The following is a 24,251-nucleotide window of genomic DNA, read 5'->3' on the forward strand; positions in this document are numbered from 1 at the left end:
AGGCGCTTAAAAAAAAAATAGAGGAAGGAAGGAGACCCCTCATGGTATTGCTTTGAAAACTAAATACAAGACGAGATAGACAGACAAAATGGTTAGAGCAAAGGAGGGACGGGGGTGGAACAACGACCAGCTCTGCCACAGCCAGCCAGCAGCCATCCTCTCGAAGTCTCATGACTGTGGCCTACCGCTTTTTCCTGCGTAAAGTGCTAAACAATTGAGTGATCAAAAATAGCGCCTGCATTTCAAGTGTGCATTAGTGCTTGTGAACTTATTAGACAAAAAATAGATACATGGGGAGGGTGTTGGGGTGGGGGGGGGAAGGGCCCAGTTCCTAACGGCTGGCACATGGACATGGCTGCTGCAAAATGCTAAAGTTGGGTTATACCTGAAAGACAAAATAAAACAAAAAGCATTTGGTAATGTCAAGAAAAGGGGAGGAAAGTCTGTTAGCATAGGAAAGCAAACGCCTTTGAAATGGTTAGAGCCATCAGCACCTTCTTACAGAAGCCTTAATTGGTTTTAATGTGGGTTCAAGTCCGGGTGCTCTGCCATTGAAACCTGTGTCGGAATTAACACCCACATTTATATCAGCTTTCAGCAGCTCTCACGTCTCCCAATCATTACAACAATTATTTTATTTATTAACCCACCTTTATTATTTTTATAAATAAGTCAGCAAACATACCTAATATTCCTTTCTCCTCCTATTTTCCCCACAACCACCACCCTGTGAGGCGAATTGGTCTGAGAGAGTGAGAGAGAATGACTGGCCCAAAGTCGTCCAGCTGGCTTCCATGCCTAAGGCAGGACTAGAATTCGCAGTCGGCTGGTGCCTTAACCACTAGACCTAGCACACTGCTAGGATTCCTATTTAAGACAACTCTGCTCTGATGCTACCAAAGTTTCAATACCTCAACTTGAGAATATAGTGTATACTCAGTAATATTGGCATCTTTACAAATATGGTAGCATTTTACCTGGGTAAAAACCTTACAAATTTTCCTATGAAATTTATGTAAGTTGCAGAAAACAAAGCACAGAATTGTGCACTTGGGTACTACTGCATATGGTTCACATCTGGCTTCAATTACTCAATAACTTTGTTGCTTCAGTTTGTGTGAAAGTCTCTTTCACCTCCCTATGTGTCTTTTTCTCACTGGTACTATATTGTTATTGATGAGGATGTGCTTACTCATTCCATCATCCATTGCTTCTATGCTGAAGAACACAGCAACAAGTCTAATAGCTAGCAGTTGAATCTGGTAAGGAGGCAGCATTTTTTTCCACTTGCTTAAAGGGGAAAATCATAGAAGGGAAAAACTCACTATCTGCAAAAGCCAGAGAAAGTGCAAGGTAGAACGTGAATCTGGCTGAGGGTATTTCTGTCCATGCTTTTGTCACAAGATATAATATTTATATATGCTAATTGTATCAATAGTTCTGCAAGTGATTAATCATACTCAGTTCTCCCTGGAGACAACAGAAAGGTAAAAGCATTAAAAACTTGTTAATAGCTTTAACCACTATTAGATTTTTTAAAAAACAAAACAAAACAAAAACCCAATATTGGAGACAATTCCAGATTGTTATTTCTCTCTGGAATAATTTTGTAATGATCTCTTCTCTTCATAATATACCAAGCAATAAATGGCTGTTCTAATTGATTAAGCACCAAAACAAAGCTAAGGTGTTCAATCAATCACAAAAGCTGCTCGTGGAGAGCTATAATACCCAGCAGAGATTTATTGATCTAACATGACTTGCCAGAAATGGAAAAGAAAATTATATCCTTTTCTTTCTTCTGGTGACAACTTAATATTGGCAAGATGAGGTAATGGAGCTGCTGTGTGGCACACAGATCAGGGTACTCTGCATGACAACAAAGTTCTTGACCCAATCAGCAAAACAAATTACATTAAAACTAATACATTTTAAAAAAGGCAAGCAAAGACACAAAGAACAAATATGGCTTCCATGAAGATGGACAGCCTTGAACAAAGTTAAACAAGAGGGTAGATGGATTTAGATCATGGATTTCCTGTGAGATAAGCAAAAGGCTATAAACCCACCCAAGCGATGGACTGAGTAGATTAACTTCTATAACTAGACAAACAACATCTCCCATTCCCACTAAAACTCATCAATAAAGGAGAATATTAGTATTAGGGTTGAAATGAGGGGTCCTTGGTGCTCTCTGAGCTTGGTTGTTTTCTTGCAGACATTTCATTACTCCAACTAGGTAACATCATCAGTGCTCACTCAGCAACTTCAGCACTGATGACATTACCTGATTTGAGTAGGTAAATGTTTTCAAGAAAGCAACCAAGCTCAGAAATCACCAAGGTTCCCCCCCCATTAAAACCTATCTGGTAAACTGCAACAAGCAAGGACTGATTAGTTAGCATCAACTGCTGTTCCCTCTCTCATGCCAAGGAAAGAAATCTGTTCTTCCAAGGCTGCTCATATTGTTTTGGAAACAAAGGCCAAAAAAACAAACAAAGCCCTCAAATCCACTGCACAAGAAGGTGCTTCACTCTGCTTAATGGAAGGATCTATCCTGAAAGTAAAAAAAAAAGATGACAAAATACACTTAGGATACAATAGAGCAGGGGTCGGCAACCCGAAAAAGGAAAAGAGCCACTGGGAACCGGTTCCATCACACATAAAAAAAGTGGGAGCCGCGTGCGTGTGCCCATGCACGTGCAAAAAAGTTTCTTGCGCATGCGCGGACGCGTGCGGTTGCTTTTTTTTTTATGTGTGATGGAACCGGTTCCCGGTTGCGCGACGGCAACGACCCGTCTGCAAAGCTGCCGAAAGCGGCAGCTTTGCAGATGGGTTCGGCAGCTTTCGCAACAAGCGGGGCCGCTGCCCGTTCGTGCGGAGGTACGGAGACCTGCCGACGTTTGGGGAGGTTTGGGGAGGTGCGCGCGCACTCTCCAAACCGCCGCCATCCCATTTGCACAGCTGCCGTGAACGCGGCAGGTCTCCGGACGGGACGGCGGCGGCTTGGAGAGGTGCGTGCGCACCTCCACCCTTCGGAAAGGTGCGCGCGCACCTCTCGGAACGGGCGGTGCCACTCTCCATTTGGAGAGGTGCGCGCGCACCACTGCCCGTTCGAAGAGGTGCGCGCGCACCGGGCGGCTGGGAGCCGCAGGAGACGGCTCAAAGAGCCGCATGCGGCTCCAGAGCTGTGGGTTGCCGACCCGTGCAATAGAGGCATTGAAATGGCCTCCAACTACCTCAGATATATGTGAGATCTTGATGGACAGCTCAGGAATCTCTGAACCCCCTCTTTGAGTGAATTGTGGCAAATATACAAGTTTTCATAATCTGTATTGCATTTAATTGTAGGAGGTTCCAACAGTTCCCTAACTCATTTGGTACACATAATGGGTACCCATCTATAGAATTGTTTTTCACTAAATAAGAAACTGGGTGCAAGGAGAATATTTTTTTTTCTTAACACTGAAAAATCACCTGTTCTTTCTGGCTACAATTTTTGGAGCAATTTAACCAGCTTTTGCCTAAATACATTCTCTCTCACGTATATAAAACACACAACAGCCTGTGGTTGGAACAAAGATGACATTTCTTATTGCTTAAGAGGGCTTCTGTCCCTATAAAATAGGGATCTCCAAACTCGGCAACTTTAAGACTTGTGGACTTCAGCTCCCACAATTCCCCAGCTTCCTGGGGAATTGAATTCTGGGAGTTGAAGTCCATAAGTCTTAAAGTTGCCAAGTTTGGAGACCCATGCTATAAAACAAGAATGTGCAATATATTTCAGACTGAAATCTGCACCTGAGTAGCATACCAAGACCCATGCTGCTTACAGTAGGAAATGACCGAGGCAGGATACCTTTATGAAGCTAGGGAAGAAAACAAACATTATAATATTGTTTCATTTTACTCAAATTAAATACAGTAGAAAAGAAGACAGGTAGCTCAGGAACTGTGAAGTCCCCGGTACCCTCAGAGAGCACCACTGATCCCACAATTAAATACAGTTAATACTGTATAATTGTTCCTCAGGTTCTTTAATGACACTCTCCGTCTGCCAAATAAAAAATTAGTTTGGCAACAAATTATGGTGGAAAGGGACTAGGATTAGGGTTATAGCTATATTTCCTTGACTCTCTGTGATTTCCTGAGGCTGCTGAAACAATCAAAGGCTGCAATTGCTGAGAATAATCATATTTAAAGAGGGGAAGGTTGCATTAGCAATTAAGTATTTCTATGGAAAGGAGTAAATTGGGTTATGCGTTGTCAAAATTTAGGGTAAAATTTAGGGATGTATATAATAAATTGCAACACCCCCCCCCCAAAAAAAGAGAGAAGGCAATTAAAACTTTCAAGTGGTGCATATGATACTGCACCTGAAATGCTATATGTAGTACGAAGTGTAAAAATGTGCATTTGTTCAATTTTATGTATTACTGGAGGTTGGCTGGAATACATTTTAGAAATCAGTAAATACTTAAAACTGTATGGTGTATTAGTTTTCCCCCCTTCTTCCTGAAAGTTTAAATAGAATGATGTCATTTATTGATCCAGTAATCACTGCTCACATTATAAAGGTCACACTGTGGCAGAAAATCAATAACTTTCCCTAACAATTCATGGGGGATTTTTTTTGCTTCCAAAGAATAATGTCTAATAATTAATGATTTTTGTCTTTTTTTTATCAGCCTAGCATTGGAAAATGGATGCACTGAATAGTTTGGTCAGGCCTTATAAAGATATTAGGAAGTCATTAGAACTACTCAAGGTATATCAGGGGCCACCAAATTTGTTCAAGTTAGTATTAAAGGAGGAAGCGAGCTTTTTAGCATCTAACTTTTATGAGGTTTATGAGTGAATGATTCCAGAATTAGGACATATAGCTCAGAAGAACTATACCAGCAAGAATCAAGAAAGGGAAGCTTTTCTGTATTCCTGCTATAAAACAAATTTTTAATTGTATAAAAATAATAGATATATATATATCAACCCCCCCACACACACATGCACACTCCTTACCTATTAGAGTTCTATTACTTAAAGACCCATCTATCCCTAGGAATAAATTATGAAGCAAATATTTGACCCTGGGAGAAGGTACAGGTGCTATCAAGGGTTGCACATGGAACTATATCCATGTCTCCACCACAGTCTGTCAAGTACTATTTTGCCTTTGAAGGCAAATGTTACATAGCTATATTACTCGCTTAGTTAATTATAAATACAGGCAGAATCATAAAATGAAGTAGCATATCAAAATGGGTTTTCAGTGTAAACATGGGATGATTAATGAAATTAATCATCCCATAAAATTTTTGTTGTTGTTAGTTGCAAAGTCGTGTCTGACCCATCGCGACCTTATGGACAACATTCCTCCAGGCCTTCCTGTCCTCTACCATCTTCTGGAGTCCATTTAAGCTCACGCCTACTGCTTCAGTGACTCCATCCAGCCACCTCATTCTCTGTCATCCCCTTCTTCTCTTGCCCTCAATCTTTCCCCGCATTAGGCTCTTCCCCAGTGAGTCCTTCCTTCTCATTAGGCAGCCAAAGTATTTGAGTTTCCACTTCAGGATCTGGCCTTCTAAAGAGCAGTCAGGGTTGATCTCCTCTAGGACTGACCAGTTTGAACGCCTTGCAGTCCAAGGGACTCACAGGAGTATTTTATTACTTGATTTGAAGATGAAAGGAGAAAAATATTACGATCTAAGAAAGCATGTTTCCCAATAATCTTAATTTTTAAACTGCTTTTGTTATCTCATTCGGACATACATTCCTCATCCTTTAAAACCTCCACAAATGGTCAATTTTTATAGAGTGTGCGCATGCGCACACATTGTCATCAAAACATTTCACTGACATTGTTTGGTTAAAGTATTTTATTTTATGATATGATGGTGTAAAGTTCCTTCAAAGCCAAAGCTGCTTTCAGAAATTTTAGTTTATAGACAGGATTTGCGCATAGCCTCCATCTACCCCCGTAGGGCTAAACTTCATAGATTTCATTACACCTGCTAACCATATTTATTTTGGCTGATTAACCATCTGATTGTATTTTGAAGGCTGGCAATATTCTTTTTTCAAATTCACATTACATATGGAAAGCTATCTATACATATTATAGACAGCTGTCTGCTCTCTAGTTACTTGCCTGAGTTATATTAACAAGTCAAAACAAACTCAGGTTGTTCAAAAATGAAGCCATATGCCAGAAGAAGTGGTGTGACTACAGTAATGTGAGATACACAACTCAGAACAATTGTTTCAGCATTTTTCTATCTGAGGAACATAACAGCATTCCCTACAGAGGCAATTTCAAAATTATTGTTAAAATTATTGTTTTGTGGCCAGCAAATTCTTTTGACCGAAAGTTCCATGAAGTTTTGTCGGTCCTGGAAATTATTAGCTGCAGTCCTGTAACCTATTGAAATCTGTTTACAGTGGGTGAGAACACTATTTTAAATACCCCAAACTTGTTTTATTTCTAGTTGGTCAACTAGCCAGCTCTAACTAGAATTAAGCACTTGAACGGTATCTATTTTAATAGGACTGAAATAGTAAAAATTCTTCCAAATTTTGGTTTAACTGGTCTGGCATTTACACCAGACAAGCTATATTCATAAAAAGCTGAGGATAATTAAAAGAATTTGGGTTGGGTTATTTACACTTGTTAAAGCAATAGTTCCAATTCTATGCCTCATTAGCTGGCTTCAAACTTAACTACAGTAAATGATTGTGGCTCACTGGAGGCTATTGAAAAGAGACTAGACCAGGGGTAGGCAACCTCGGCTCTTTTATGACTCCTGGACTTCAACTCCCAGAATTCCTGAGTCAGCATAGCTGACTCAGGAATTCTGGAAGTTGAAGTCCAGGAGTCATAAAAGAGCCGAGGTTGCCTACCCCTGCCACTTGCCTGGAATGGTATAGGTTCTCCTGTTTGAATAGGATGTTGGACTAGAAGACTACCAAGGTCCATTCCAACTGTTATTCTGGCTAGGTACATATTAAAATGCTAAGTAAGAATTAAGTAACCACATAATGGTTCAGGGCATTGTGAAAGCCCAAACAGTCGCTTTTTAGTGCCAAAGGATTATACATTTACAGTTGTTGAAAAATCAAAGTCCTATCATTTTTTAAATATATATATATATATATATATTACACAAAAGTTACTATCCACACAGCAATTACTTATGTTTTCTATTTTGGAGTTGCCAGAAAGAGCCCATTTTTCACAATTACCAAAAATGTCTCTGCTTAACTGCTGGTGGAAATAAATCCCATAACTTAAGATAATAGCAAGTGAGCTAATCAGAAATGTTTTTGAATTTCTACCAGGCATTAAGACATTCTGATATTATAATCAGAATTAAGACATTAAGATATTATAATTTCCTGTTATATTTATTCAATTATGTATTACAGTAGATAGAAAACCTGTCCTTTCAGTATTTATGAGTATTTTATAACAGTTTCAGAAACTTATCTGGCAAACTTTGCACATTTTTTTTAGTTATTTTCAATTCTGCAGATGAATGTATGTACTGCCTCAGGATATGAGGATTTACCAGATCTATTTCAGCTTACTGGAAGGATGAATCTTTTGGCCTATGTTTACATTTGCTCGGTTTTGAGAAAATATCGTTCATTGGTGCAAATCCATGGATCTAATATTTTGCATCAGTAAATTACCCACCACAGTCACTGTCACTCAGTGAAGCAAATCTGGCTTGATGAGAAATACTACGAGATAAACTTAAGCAAATTTAATGCTACAGTTGCTGAGCAAGTATGCTGAACTACAGATCTGCTATTTGGCTAAAACTTTGTGGGGTGGGTGGGGGGATACAATCTTCAAAGCACAGCTTTTAAGAAGCAAAAGAATGAGCCAGTTGTCCTTGGAACAAACTGTTCCTTAAATGGCTTGTCTTTCTTAAAAAACTTACTGAGTAGGCTTCCATAGAATCTGTTTCTAGAGGAACAAAGACAATGGACCAAAGAATAATTGTTGGCCCAAATAAATATGAAAGCATCACCAGAAGCCAGCCTGTCTACTATACTACATAATGGCTCAGTTGGTTACTGAATTAAACAAAAAATATACAACTAAATGCTCCCAAAGATTCAAGGACAGCTAAGAACAGAATATAAAACATAGCAGGAAAGAACAAAGTTGTCATTCTAGACACAAAGCATTTTCTCTGAGGTCTGATCTCTTTTAATCAAATTTACTGCACAATACTAAAAGGTTAGCAACGCAGTTGTTGCTCTACAATTAATTTTCACTCAAAAGTATTTCCCACTCTAAATTATGCAAAAAGTCCAGACACTGCAGTATAGATAAGTATTTGTTCAGTTCAGGCTGAATTTTATTAAGATTTAATCATTCTTCTATATTGAGTAAGTTCCAAGTGAAATAAGAATTCATCAAGTGTCTAATTTACTGAGATCAAACAACTCTCTAATATTTTTATCCGGTTCCTCCAGCTAGACAGTATGGTTGATCAAGCCAGGAAACCTGCATCTTGTTTAAGGATTTTGAATTGGTTCAATTAAAATTTTATGTGAGAGCTTAATTCATGTATTGTTGTTAATTCATATACTGTTATTGCTGCTCTTCACGATTTGATCAATATTATTTCATAGGGGTAGTCAGAAACTGTTTATGTCTTCATTGAATTAGGTGTCTCTCCTGCTTTTGCCATTATCTAACAGATGTCAGCTCTCCAATGCCTCTGCCTCCTATGAAGCTGTAGAACACATTAGCATTCTTTACTGAGTTCTGATTCCATGCATTGTTGAAATCAAGATTGCAAAGTCTTGACTATCATCTTATTAACATATGAGTTAAGTGCAACTATTCAGTAGCTTGAGTATTGTTCAGCGCTGCCTTTTAAACATCATATCAATTGATCTTTTTTCCACCATTACTTACAATCAGCATAATGTTTAACTGCATCATCTTGCAAGCTTTTAAACAGTGGTATATTCACATAAACCACTAATTAAACATAGCTGTCTAAAGATCCCATTGGTGGAATGTAGAAAAGCCTATTATGAATCATCAATGTCTCCAGGTTGGGCTGAACAGACCATTGGTGTGACTTAATGGATTCACAGATCTGGCTGCATCTTAATATGATTTGTTTTTGCATCAGTGAAATATGTAGATCCAGATATTTTGCTATATAAGCAAATACTTTCTGACTTTACACTGTACGTATACTTTGTCTCCTTGAAATACTGAGATAACCTTGTCCTCCAGAGATGTTAAAATAGTTGTTTCAAAGTCTTTCCCAAGTCATCTCCATATCATCCCCTCTTCTTCACTTATAAATGATAAATAATCAGGGGGCTTTAGGGAACAATTCATTACATGCAGATTAAAATAACCTGAAACTACTACACATCCAGTTGGTGATCCATATTAGTTGTGCTTTAATACTCAATCTGGTGTTGTCTGACAGTAGCACTGCTGAAGAAAAATGTATTTGGAGCTTAAGACTCCAAAAAGCAACTATACAAATCTTGATGGAATTCTGTTACTACTATTTTAAGGGTATAAAACTAAAGGAGTTAAGTTCAGTGTTAAAAAATATTAAAATACAATCCAGATTCTCATTTTGACACAGAAGTCCAATTTTGATTTTAAAAAGTGTTGGGAATAGTGTTAAAAACTTAAAGACTACCCTTAAGAGTTTGAGATTGAACTAATTTCAAAAGGTGTAAATTGGGGTATGACCCAAATTGAAAAATACGTAGAAATTACTCTCTGGGGACTTTTGCCGGTAAAAGCTTAAAAAGAATAAAATGAGCACAGCTTGAACAAAACAAAACAAAGAGCTTCAGTAAATACAGTAACACTATTTTGAATTTTGCATGTTCTTTGCAGGACCCAGTAAAGTGGAACATAACTTTGTTCTGTTCGGTCTTGATTATTAATGGTTCAACAATGTTTTAAAGCCCTTTTTTTGCAAAAATCCTCAATCTCAGATTGTTGCATCATCCACATAAAGAAACCTGTTAGATGCTTGTCTGCGATTGTCTGCTCTTGCAGGTATATGAAAGTCCTGGCAGTTAATTGATTATGTTAATTAAAACTTGTGATGTAAATATTCCCTATGGAGATAATGCTTTCCCTTTTATTTTCATCTAGGTCCCCAAACAGCCAGAACCAGAAGAGCGTGAGACTCAAGTAAATATATGGTTAGGTCATGAAATCACCTTGCATACCACTGTTAACACTGCAGCATGCCTCACTGCCTATTTACCCATAGCAAAATCAAGCACAGTGATTAGTTTGACATTGCTTGGACAAGATTTGCAGTTCTGTTTTGACTGAATGAAAACCCTAGGAGTAACACTAAACTTTCAAAGGAAGCTGACTGATAAGAATTTGCATCCATAGCTTTAATATTAATGAAATGGATGTCTAATTAATAAATTTCAAGCATAGTCCTCTTGATTTTGAGATGCTAGACTCTGTTTGTTCAACAGGTTAATATAATCCCCTTTGACTCTTCAGAGTAAATATCTTGTATAAATCTTACAAATCTAGTAATTGTTGCAAGGAAGGTCAACCAATGAAAAACTACTATATTCCATAAAATTTTTAAAGGGGCTGAATGTTTAATATAGCAAATTAAAATAATGCAGTACCATCTCAGTGCAATGCACTGTTGCAAAGATACTATTAAGCTTTTAGGAAAGCAAGACAATTTTGCCACTGGTGGTAAAAGGAGCAAAACAAATGATAAACATTTGAATACACAGTTTGATTCATGAAATTTACATTCTGCCTGCAGGTTTGTGATCTCTGATGGACCATAGCATATCTAATAAGCGAGAATTTCACTATTCCTTTAAAAAACAAATTCTAAAAGATATATGCACTGTAGCACACTCAGCCCTTTAAACTGGAATCATGTTTTTTAATTACTACTGGCTCCAGATAAATTTTGCGGATATTCTGTTCTGACTGCAGTTAGGTTTAAAGTCTTATCTCCAATTGATACCTTCAGTCCTGCAGGCTCAGTGCAAGACCAATTATCTTCCATGGAAGGAACTGACCTCAATGAATTTCTACAAAGAAACTCATGAATGTGTAGTTTGGGTTTTCCAGAGGTTTGGCAGCTGTAAAGCATCAAATCTAAAAGCCACCTGAAATGTTAAGGAAGAATATGTTCCACTGCTTAACAAATAGAGCATAAAGTAGAATTCTTATCCTGCACTTTCTAAAAGAACATGGAACTATTTTCCATAACACTATTTAAATGAGCTAGCTTTAAAAAAAAAGACATCCCAAGCATTCTCCGGGTACCCACCCAGCTGTAAAAGGAAGAGTACATGTTGTTCTTTCCGCCAAGCTATTGGATCATCTCTCAGATTTTATAACTGGATTAACAGAAGTTGCTTGACATTCCATTGGTTTTAATTCATAACTCAATTCCATTTAAGCTAATCTCTTCTTTCTTTTTTAAATAAGGTAGTGTAAACCTCTTTAATATTCAGTTTTCTAGAACTGCTGGACTAATCTCCATGCTGGCTGGAAACCACAGGACTATGCACCTAAGGCTAGGTCGGTGGAAGTTAGAATAAGGCAGTCATCTAAGCTAACAGACTTTTAGCATCATAAAAAAGGAGTAGTGTTAATTTGTCATTAATATGTTTTTCCTGCCAGGTATGGGGAGAGGTTTTTGTGAGTTTTTCTGCTTTGCTTCCAAAATAACTTGGATGGCTTTGGATACTCTCCAAAGTTCTGACAGCATTTGATACTCCTCTCCCAGATAGCCAAATGTCTTGGTTAATTGTGTTGTGTTCTATGGCTGTTAATTTCGCTGCTAATTTTGTTGTGTTCCAACAGGCATTTAGCAGATTTAGTATTTACTCAGTTTTAGATACTTTCCCGAAAAGTGCAAACTGAAAACAAAAACTAGGACTTGGCTAAACAAGTACATAATTATTTCTAGCTTTGTTTTCCCAAGTGCACTGAATCTTAATAAAAGAGTCCTAAAGTATGGCTTCACATGGTTTTTATAAAGAAAATCGTTAGAGGATGCAGCGACCTTCTGCAGAAATTAATAGGGCTTATAGGCCTTCAGTTCTGGAAGATATCAGGAATCAGATGGCATATAAATTTAATACATAAAGTACTAACCTGTTCGGATACACAATAAACTTACACAAACATCTTCTAGGCTTTAATTAAAGAATTATCATTAACAGGACATACCAAACACAAACAAGTTGCTGCTGCTTCTGCTTTCGTGTTGGAAGCACCAAGGTGCTTCCGGGTTGGAAGGATTAGGTGATCAATACCTATGGAGATTCTCAGTCATCTGGGTCATGGCTGTCCCAAAGGTGCTTTTCCAAGAGGCAACTGGACTTTCTTCAGCTCTGACTGGATGGTGAAGAATGGAGGGACTTATATTTCTTGCAGACAGCTGGTCATTTGCATTCCTTTAGAGAGTTGTTGAGGCTTCCAAAGAAGGGTCCACACCTATCTGCACTATTCAGATGACCTTGAGGACACATATAAACCTCCAAGTGGCGTCAATGCAAATGACCAGTGTCTGCAAGGAGTAAAAATCCTTCCATTCCCCACCATCCAGTCGGAGCTGAAGAAGCTTCTTAGAAGAGAAGCAAAATGTATTCAAAGAAAAAACACAAGAAAGTCCAGTTGCCTCTTGAAAAAGCACCTTTGGGACGATCAAATGGTAACATCACAGGGGATGCCCAATTGGGGGCTCCTTTCATGTCTCCATGAAAACACAATGTTACTATTTTGCTTAGTTGTTGATTCATTTCAGCAAATTCTCTTGATCCACTTCCACCATACCTGAACCAATATTAGGTTTTGCTAGTATTTTTTGGCTTGTGGCCTAAAAAGTGTGAGCACTTTCATAAGATGCTGACACTAATATAACAAGTTTAGAAACATCCATTCAATTACGACTCAAGTCCTGAGTTAGATTTGAAACTTCAATAAACTTTTCCATGTAGATGAGGAGTTAAGTTCTTGTGAGTTTCAAAAGCAGCAAATAAAAAATAATCAATATTTGGAACCTGAAATTAATTTCAATTTATTTTCTACCCTTTACCATATTTCAATTCCAAGCTACAATTTATAGCGACTACAATAGCTAATACCTAAATACACAAAGACATACATGTATGTTGTATCTTTGTGTGCAGAGTTGTCTTATTGACCTACCTATAGATAAGTAATAGTTAATCATACCTCTTACGATATATAAATACCTCTTATCATATAAAACCATAGTCAAAATGTACCCCCAAAATTGGAAGAACTACAGTCATGAATGGTGGGCCCTGGTATCTTTGTTCATATACAATGCAATGCCCAAAGTAATTGAAAAAGGAGAAATGGATATAGGAACATTTGAGTTATATATGCTTGAAAGAAGCAAAAAAAACTCTGCCGGAAAGGAAGTGGGATGGAATGCCTGCCTATTTCCAATTCTGTTCACGTAAATTTAAAATACACATCTGAGAAGACTGCAGTGCTGAAAATTGGCTATGACATTTATGAAATATATGTTGTGCAGCAAACACAAGTCTCCAAAACTATGCATATAGTTTCAAAGGAATCTTTCCTAACATTCTTCCCCAGAAATTGCATTTCCTACACAAACATGTTGGTATTTAGCTGTCATTTATTTGGGACACTTGTGTTTGCTAATGTAACACAGAATTCTAGCTCAAAATCAATGGCTGAAGCAGTGCTAATGGCTGACCTTCTCATCCACCATAAGAATGGTTTCCACCCATAATGCTCCAACATGTAATATTCCAGATTTGGAAGCCTGCGCTAGGGGGCCTTTGCTAAAGATGGCAATTTGGAGCATATCTATGGGGAGCAAGAGGTCTCTCCTCCATCCATTACCTGCTTTTGCACTCTAAAACGCATTTTGTATATTTGCTTTACAAGTAAAAAAAAAGCTATTTGGGTATAATTACACACAACCACGATACTTAGTTCTTCCTAACTAAAAGCCCCATTTTAACAGAGAACTCGTGCTTATCCTTGTTTAAAAAATGTTGGTTTTCCACCTTTAGAGTTTTACTGTTTGCATCTCTTGCTATTAGCATTAATATATTTACATATGAGAGAAGGCAGGAATCAGAAAAGTCTTATGAAGATTTGAGTGTGGATGTTTTAGTTCTAAAAACAGTAATGGGAAATACTATCTCTAACCATATTATCCAGTCTCACTTATATATACTAGTATATCTGTGAGAAGATATACTGTATATATGTATATCTGCCAGTTCTTTAGCTACAAAAATCCCATGTTCATCCATCTTTAATTATAAAGGACTGTGAGAGCCTTCTCGTTATCTTTATCTTCAATTTCATATTGATATATATGAAAATGTTATTGTCCAGGAAGGACAATTTTTGGAATGTTAGTGTGAAACAAAAGGTGGGTTAGGTTCAAAGTGGATTCAGCTATGTTATATACAGGGACAAGACCAGGACTGTCCTAACATATTTGTGTTCAGGGGACCTGGAGTTTTCTTAATAGGCTAAATGTGATTGATAGCTAATAATATTAACATTTACCAATGCAAAGTTGCAGGCACTACATTATCAGGTTGTGGCATTAATAGGGAAAAAATTTGCAAGTTACAAAAAGAAGCCCCAGAAATATCATCCAGATGCATTCACTGAGTTGCTTAATTAAAGCATTTCATCTCATCTTCTGTTAAAGTTGAGGATACTAAAATTGGGAGAAAAACCATTTGGAGGTTATCAGTGATTTGTCTTAAAGTATTCCACAATTATTACTAAATTCAGACCTGATTTTCTCCAGAACCAGATGGTATCTGACAACCTGAGTAGCAAGGAAGAGACTGTGCAATTAATTCAGTGATACTGCAAGACTAGTCAATTACACGATTTTTATCAATGGAGCCAAAGACTTTCCTTGCAGAATATATATCTCATCTTGGCAAGAAACATATAATGTAACCTTCCCTAGTAAGTGATAATGAGCAGGCAGGAATATAGAGTCCAAGAGCAACTAAAGCTAGCTATAATTTGGCTTATGAAAGGGGGAAAAGCAGGGCTTTTTTTCTCATAGAACGCTCAGAACGGAGTTCCGGCACCTTTTTTGGATGGAACCTTGTAGGACAGGCAAGGCAGGTTGTATGACATGTGTGAGTTCCGGCACCTTTTTCTTTTACAAAAAAAGCACTGGGGAAAACTATGATACTAGCTCCACCCTTTCTGAATAATTGATAAGGCAGTTAGTTCAGCTATACAATAGTAGTATAGTGTCACCACAATTATTTAAAAACAAATTAAAAAAAACCCAAGCTTTAATGAAAGGACATTTTTCTGTTTCTCAGAAAAGAAGATACAGCAAAAATGCAACCCTGGAATAAAATATAGCCACTACTGTGTTAATAACAACATGTAAGCCAGCACAATGTTTTGCAATCCCCGTTTTTTACTCTTTTTGTACACTCCAGGTTCAGAGTCTGTTCTGGAAAATACAGCAAGCTGGAAATCAGGATCCAGTTTAATTTGCTGATGACTGTAAAAACATGAACATTATTGTATTCTTCTGGGTTCCCCCAATCTTGCTATGTTGATTTGCTAATACTGTAAAAATACCATGAATTTATGAAGGAAACACATTTTAAAATAATCCATGTAATGGTAAATAAACTGTTAGCATGCAATGTTACAATCAGGTGGAGGGAGTAAATTGCAAAGATGGAAATTTACACAAAGACACTATGGCAGGCCTGACACACTACTTGGGTCAAGGAGGGGAATAGTTACTCTATCAAGTAGAAAGAATTAAGGATTTTTTTTAAAGCTAAAATTCTCTTGTTTTGATAAAGTCACGATAAAAAGGTGTGACTTCAACACTTGATTTGTCATGTATTCACCTTTTTCAATTCCACAAGCATCAGATGTCCCAAACGTCAACGTCCAAAGGGTTAAATGTCTATTATACAACACAATCCTCAGTACGAAAACTTGGCAATTTTTAATCATATTAGTTATTGCAGCCTGGAGGAAGAGTTAGTGGTACCCTTTTTAATTATTATCCTAACAAGTTGTGTTTTGTGATCAACACTGTTTTTAAGGTATTTGAGTTTGATTTTAAAATGCTCCATGACAAGAGCATTTCTCTTCAGCCAAAATGTGCAAATAATGAGATCTGGAATTGTGCAGATCAGCTTATGTGTAAGAAATGAATCTGAGTCTTTTGTTTGAAAAAAATACATTCAGAGTAAGTGGAAAGAATGGCTACTGGCTCTGTGACAGGAGAGTCAAATCTTCATAAACCTGAAAGAGAGGGGAGGAAAAAAGCGACACAAATGCGTCCTACAAAAGAACAGACCAGATCACAGCTGGAAGGAAGGCAAACCTTTTAATCAGGTCCTTGAAATACAAGCTGCAGGAAGCTAGAACATTTTGGTGGACTTCAAACTCTTTGCCTTCAACAATAATTTTCAGGTCTGTAAACTCTTTCGCTCTGCGTTGCTGGTTCAACTCCTTCAACATTTCTGCAGAACAGAGAAGACAGACAGTGCCAGGTTTCCCATTAAGAGATTTTTTTCCAAAAATGTATTCTTTAAAAAGTAAAAATTAAAAACAAGAAGAGTAGAGAAATAGGAAATGTTTGATGGTTTTGTTGGCAAGACTGGTTCAACGTTGGACAGTCAAAGAAATCACAAACATACTATATAAATAAATATATGCATATAAAAGTCAGAAACAATATTTTTAGGCAACAAATCCTACATTTCAAAGAAAAAAAATAAATTTTCCTGCATCAGTCAAAATTGGAAATGCAACAACCCATCATCACAGAACAGTTAACAATACATTTCAAAACAGAATGCAAGAACAACTTATTTGACTTCTAAATATACTGGAATTAATACTGAACAAACTGACATTTATGAAGCAATATGAAAAAAGTGCAACATTTGCAAAAATCCTTAACTTAAGTTTTGTTGTAAGTTGTTTTAAACCAGGAAGTTTTTGCTAACAGCAGGCCTATCAATGACAATTTGAAAATTATAAAAGCAGCAGGAAAACTCTGACATATTTCATATTTAATTAAAAAAGAGAATTAAAAGGCAGTCTTACTATTTCTTCCATTTCTTCCAATCTGAATTTTCATTGTATTCAGTTTTTAGAGGAGTTTTTTACTATTGAGTTTCTGGTACCAATTAATTTCAACCCAAGGCAATATGGGATCCTGCAATAATTCACTTACCATGATGCATAAAAAGGGAAAGAAAACCAGTAACATGCCTTAATTCACTTAAAGCAGATTGGGAAACAAGAGCTTATTCTCTAAACTAAGTACCAGAATGGCTGTAAAGCAGATAGTACATACAAATTTTGGTAAACAGGCAAAGTTTGAAATTACTTATTAAGCTGTGCTGATATTCCAGCTGTGGCATTACATTTGCAATAGGTCAAGAACTTAATTTTCTTCAGCCTCACAGCTACAATACTGTCCCTCTTGAAGCTTAATTCCATTTGCGCTAATAGGAGTAAAGATGACCTTTAAGTGTGTCTGGCCCTCACATACTAAAGGGAAATCAGGCCAGAAACAGCCATGCTGCCTAATAATGGTCACTCCCCCAAAGTGCCTTGACAAACAAATTCATTGTGGAATAGCAGCAATGAGAAATAGCAGCAATCAAAACCGTAGTTTGCCAATACTGACATTACATATTGATAATGTGCAATTACACTCAGAACTAAGCAACAAACATCTAAAAACAAAGTGTCACCCTGCACACATTTTTCTTTTCTTTTTTTTAAAAAAATAGAATAACAATGAAGTCTGAAAAGTTAATTATTCTGCGCAAAAGAGGGTCAGAATTCTCCAGACAGCCAGGTTATCATTAGAGGGGGGCACAACAGTAAATAGCAGGCTGCATCAAATCTGCTGAAGAGGAAACTGCATGACTATCTGGGGTCCTTCAAGGAGCTACTTGAACAGAATCCCTCTGAGCAAAAATGTAGTAGTGTGGCTCAAGAACATCCATGCTTTAAAATGGGCCAGACAGAATCGAATGTTTGCAAACTATGAAAATCAAGGATACCTTCCTTAATAAAATATACAAGTTTCATCTAAAACTTCCTAAAATAAGGCACGTGAACTGGTTTGTGTAAAGGATTAAAGTAGATCACAACTGTCTCACAAAACGATGGACAACTTTAAGAAGTAGAGTTTATTGACACACAAAGCAAAAGAGACTTTGCACAACCAGTAAAGGAAGTTGGAATACTTTTTAAAAATGCAAAAGGAAAGAATGATTTTGAGTGTTTCAAAGGAATGTGTGTGGAAATGCATAAGCAAGGGCGATTTGCAGGTGTGGGGCTTTGAAGAACATGGCTCACCCCAAAATGGAATAGAGTAATAAGACAGGATATAGAAATACAGACATTTCTGATTCTTTCTCTCTCATATACGTATATAGACATACATACATACATACATACATACATACATACATACATACATACATACATACATACACACATACATACATATGCTTTCCCTGCAGAAGATATTCCTGAATTTAACATTATCTTTCCTCTCCCTCAAAGACAAGGTAAGAAATGCGCAGAAACACCACAATCCTGGAGCATACAGTTCCTTACCAGGGCAACCTAGGGTTCTCAACTCCAACTGACACAAAATCTGGATATTTTTTCTTCCCAATTACAGTGTACCTAACACTAATTTCAGTGTGCATGCACATATGTGGGTATGTATAGTTTATTCTGACTAAAGAAAACATTAAAAAAGCAGAAAAAAGAATAATGATTAAAGGTATATTTGTAAAACTAATGGATACTTACTCCCTTAGTTTCCTTAGTTTCCATTTTTATATAAACACCCATACCTTCCTCTACCTTTCTCTTCCACAAATACTTCTTCCTATCTCTCTTTTTTTAGACAATTTTATTAAATGTACATTTAAAAACAAAAATGGACATGATTCAACTTCCCTGGCTAGAACACTACTATTAGTATTACCTTACGTTACAGCAGGGGTGTCAAACTCAATTTCATTGAGGGCTGCATCAGCATTGCAGTTGCTCTCAGGGGGCCGGGTGGGTATGGCCTGGGTGGGCATGGCCTACTGGGTGGGCGTGGCTAGAGTGCGTATGGCCTACTGGGTGGGCATGGCCAGCTCTACATTGTTCGCATCAAGGGTGCCTATGGGGGCCTGGGCAGGAGTGGGACAGATCTGAGGGTCTCTGGCAGAAGGAGGGTCTCTGGGCCAGGGCCAAGGCAGTGGGGGCCGTTCCCTCACTGTTTCCAGAATGGCTTCGTGGGCCACATGAAACCACTTTGCGGGCCGGATCCGGCCCCCGGGCCTTGTGTTTGACATGTTTGCATTACAGAAAGAAAAAACAAAAACTTAAAATACATTCTATGACAGGACAGAGTATAACAAACTGTACATATAACATCTGTAAATTCTTTGGTAAACTGTCTTTCAGTCGTCAGCGTTATATTTACATATCTTTCAGTTGTGTCCTGATATAGGTGCTAATAAGAAGTCCTTACATTAACAACTAATCAAACAATAGTCATCTCTTTTATGCACACAAACATTCAGAGTAACTATTTGTGGAAAGGAAGATTTCAAGAAGCAAATCTCTAGTATGTTTGCATTTGTGTATGTGAATGTGTCTGTGTATACATACACACACACACGTCTGTGTATACATATATAGTCTGAATGTGTACTTATATACCTATGTATATGTGTGTATACAGACACACACACACACACACACACACACACATATATGGCATTGCTATATTGGGGATGAAACTACTTAGCCAAAGTTCTCGGTAGTCAGAAGCGATTCTTAGCAATTTGACAAAACACTTCCCACTTCAAAGGTATCTGGGAGGGGGAAAAGTTTTTGACAAAACTGAAAGGTGTATGAAATCTCTATTTATAACTGTTGTTTATCAAAGCCAGATGGTATTCACAGCACTGCAACCTCCCTGCCACTTCAATTGCTGGTTGTGTTTAAACACACAACTTCTCTCAAGCATGAGCTGAGAGAAGGGGAAAGCTGACACCATTATCTCTGGCCCCAGATTATAGTCCAAGTAGATTGAAATCGGAAGAAAAATCTGATTAACCTGGCACTTGGATAGACATAAATGTGATTTTTAATCTTCATTTTCTGTTTGGTGTTGCAGTCATTATTGTCTTGTCTGCATCCTTTCAGGATTTTGTATTTTCTGTCATTTTCAACCCAACCACTAAGGAATCTGTGATATTGATTTCTTCCTTATTGGTAGTAGGTCACTGCCATTTTTATGGTCTGCTGGACTTGTTAGGTTTACTTAAGGATATTGGATCCTTTTCTTACAGATGTTGAATCCCTGGAAATTTATTTCTTCTAGCACTGATTACCTGAATTCTAATATCTAAAGCTATAAAGGGTTTCTAGGCAATTTTAACTTTTATTTTTAATGATGCTGAGTTGTCTCCCCCCCATACTTTGCGAAATTTATTATTTACTAGAGGCTGATACCTCTAGTAGCAGCCTTGATGCTATAGGACCAGGAGGTGATGTAAAATTGCTATAGAAATTGTTCAAGATTTTGAATGTCACAAGCTTGCTCAATCCACAGCCCATTCTACAAACCTTTACTTGGCCTTCAAATAGATCAGGGCACAAATTAAATATAGCAATTGCTGTATTGTATTTCTTTTACTTAGAAGTTGACAGAACGTGACCCTGTGTGAGGGTGGGTGGGTTATTTCTCTCCCACAATGGGGGGGGGGAAGAAAGAATACCTGATGAGGTTCTCCTAAGTCAAGGGTAGGCAACCTTGGATCTTTTATGACTCATGGACTTCAACTCCCAGAATTCTCGGAGTTGAAGTCCACAAGTCATAAAAGAGCCAAGGTTGCCTACCCCTGTCCTAAGTGGTAGTAATAAGAATTGCAATAGGGTAGGAGGTGGAGCCAGGATATGAAGTCCCTGGGGCTTTCAAGGAGAGATGGACTGAGCTTCTATTGTTCTACACTATGGCTTCTGTTGTGCCTCTGTATTAAACCTTTTAAGTGTAAAGACCAATATTAGTAATCGCAAACAATAACACTATGATTTAGCCCTTAAGCATACTAGTGGTTTCAAAATTTAAATGTATGAATACTTATCAGAGTTGCCAGCTGCCATACTGTGAAGTACTGAGCAGATTGTATTCAGCAAATGAACTAAAAATTAAATAGAGTGAGTTGCTATCATTTTGACTAAGATAGAACTGCATACTGAGAAGCATATGTGGTATTCTCAACCTGTATCTATTATAAATGGAGAAGAACTTTCTTTCTCTAGTTGTTATATTTTCACCCATCAAATATGGACTTCAGAAAATAGAAGGAAGCAGGTATGTGAAAGAATAACACTAATATGAAAATAATGTTCTACTTACTAATTCCCCCATCAGACTGAGGAAGCTGTGAATTAATATTTACTTTTGAATGTACCATTCTGCTAGTAACCACAGTGTTAATTCAGATGTCACAAATGCTCCAATTGACATGGCTCTTTGGATGCCTTCACAAAGACAAAGTTATGTCTAATCCATCATTTCCACAAATACAGATGCCCCTTTAGAATGGCAAGTATTGTGGTTATGCTTCTGGGCACCTCTGACGTACAAATTATTGGAAGAAGCAGACCTGAACATAGGTCATCAGATTTTATGTACTGTATAGCATGCAAATTATTGTACATGACCACAACTGACTTCAAACTAAGCATGAATCATATTAATATATAAATCTACCTCCTGAAAACATCAATTCTATCAGCATGCTCACAATCTCCTTCCTCTTTAATATGAATAGAAATTAATGTTAACAATGAAAATCAATATTTGCTTAATAAAAATGTTGGAGGATCTTATGATTAATATATGCCAAACAATCTTACTGTGTATAACTACAAGAAACAGTTGTGTAAAGTTACTGGAAAGATTTAAAAACTAATGTCAATATTACAAAAACTAAGCAGCAGGTCAGGTCTAGGTCTAAGAAGCTGTTCCAGAATCTATTAATCAGAATTTTCACGCTAGAACAGGATGAAACATTTCTTGAAAGATGTCAAATGGTACATGAGGGAAAGAGAAGTGGAAGATTTCCCTCTTCTCCACAGAGAAGACTGACTCTGAGGCTTCCCTGGTATTTTTTGTGGGAACAGCAAATGTGCCTCCACAATTATATTAAGCAAATTGTTCAAGGTTTTATGTTTCACTAGCACGCCCAATCTACGCCCATTCTCCAAACCTTCACTTGGCCTTCAAACACAAGACACAAATTAAATTTGACTTAATAACAATAAACCCACTTGACTCTTTCATATTAAGGTAGTGGCAACTTAAACTATATTCAAACCATATACTTTACAGAAAGTTATTTTGTCTGCCGCTTACTACCAAGAGATAATAAAATCTCTAGATGTAAAGTTAAGGTAGTTGTAATTCACAGTGACTGAGGAAAAACTTAGGTGAGATACAATTTAAAAGCAGAAACAAAGGGCCACCTGGTGTGAAAAAAATAATAAGCCTCAATGTCAGATGAACCTCTTTGTGAAAATTATGCCACCATAGGGTGGCACAGCTGAGAAGGCTCTTTCCAAATTTGATATATACTGTATTGCATTCCAAAGGTAAAGCTATCCAGAAAAAGAATTCTTGGAGATTTGATGAGGTTCACAGGGAGAAAACAGCCTTCTAAAAGTTTATGTGACGACTCATATAAAGCCATATGGATAGAAGGATACTCTGAATTGAGCATAGAAACAGAATACTAAATGTAGTTAAACAACAACAAAGTTAAACAACAACAAACATATATCTAATGAAATTAGTTCTAGTCAATAACCTACCAAACACATATGGACACCTTTGGTCATGCATAACACATAATTTTATTATAAATGGGATGGTCCTCTTTCATGGAAAACTATGGCCATTTGCTAGAGAACAAGGAGAATTAAGTGTATTTAGATGGCAGAAGGAGATTCCTTCAATAAATGTCATATCCAAAATCAAGGGCAAATTTTAATCAAACCAAGTTGATTCTTTAAGGAGTGAAATTCTGTCTAAAACAAATTAAACTGACTCCAAGAGACAACCTTTTTATCAGCAACACTTCTATTTTGTGTGAATAAATTAATGTTCATTAGGTTTCATCTAATTTCTTAATGATATTCAGAGATCATTTAACACTTCCAGGACCTTACCAGAATTTGAGAAAATAAAATAAAATCACTGGGTTATTGCCAACATATCAATGCCATCTGATTTCAGATCTTTACATGATCTCAAATGATCTGCATTGATCTGCATTGTTGTAAAAATACAAGTTAAAAAAAAATAAGAAAAGCAAAACTATACCATTAAGGCATAGCTAAATAGGGCAATAAATGAATTGCCATCAGCTTGTTTATTTATATTTCTTTTCTTGCAACAAGAGAACTTGTTTTACAGACAACTAAACACGAGATGGCATAATTCCAACAGAAGCTCAAAAACAGAGGCCTGATTTTATTCAGTCTTAGGAGAAATTCATAAGTTTTAAAGTCAATAAAAAGCCATGTGAATTTCAGAAGTAGAGATGCAAGAGAATCATTGTAATATTGCAAACATGCTAACTTTACTGCCTTTTATTATCTATGCTTTACATAATTAAAACTAAGAAAACACTGGCACCCATAAACACATTTTGGCAATAATTTAATTTGAATTAAGTGAATGGAGGCCTGTTCCCAATCATAGCTGCTAGATTCAGAGTAAGAAGGAGCTCTTCCTAAAAAAAACAAAAAACAAAAAAACAAACTAATTTAACAGTTTAGTTGGCTGTTAAGCTCGAAGAAATTTCATATATTCTTGGAATGAAAACAGAGAAGTAATCTATACATGCAAGGTCTGTAGGAAATAAGTTCTCTAATTGCTTTTCAAATATTCACAAAAAATGCCTTCCATTCTTTTTATAGTAATTTTATTAAAAATTACAGTTAAAAAGATTGAAACTAATGTAAACTAAAAAAAAAGTAGAAAGTGAAGAAAATAACTGGAAAGAAAAATAGAAAAGAAAGTAAAGAATGTAGCAAAGAAAAAGTATAAACAAATAATTTCCCCCTTCATGACAAGTATAAGCAGTTTTACTAACTTATCACCTTCTCTTAAAAAGTACAGCAA

General features: G+C 36.9%; 1 protein-coding gene across 1 annotated transcript in view; it reads right to left on the bottom strand.

Annotated features, from left to right (window-relative positions):
* The window catches only part of KLHL29 (kelch like family member 29), a 440,642-nt gene that overhangs the window by 81,758 nt on the left and 334,633 nt on the right, over positions 1-24,251 (bottom strand). The window contains exon 5 of the mRNA XM_083351877.1: positions 16,407-16,545. Within this exon, the coding sequence (XP_083208003.1) occupies positions 16,407-16,545 (139 nt within the window). The remainder of the gene's footprint in view (positions 1-16,406; positions 16,546-24,251) is intronic.

This window comes from Vipera ursinii, assembly GCF_947247035.1.
Source record: "Vipera ursinii genome assembly, chromosome: 1".
Taxonomy (NCBI): Eukaryota; Metazoa; Chordata; class Lepidosauria; order Squamata; family Viperidae; genus Vipera; species Vipera ursinii.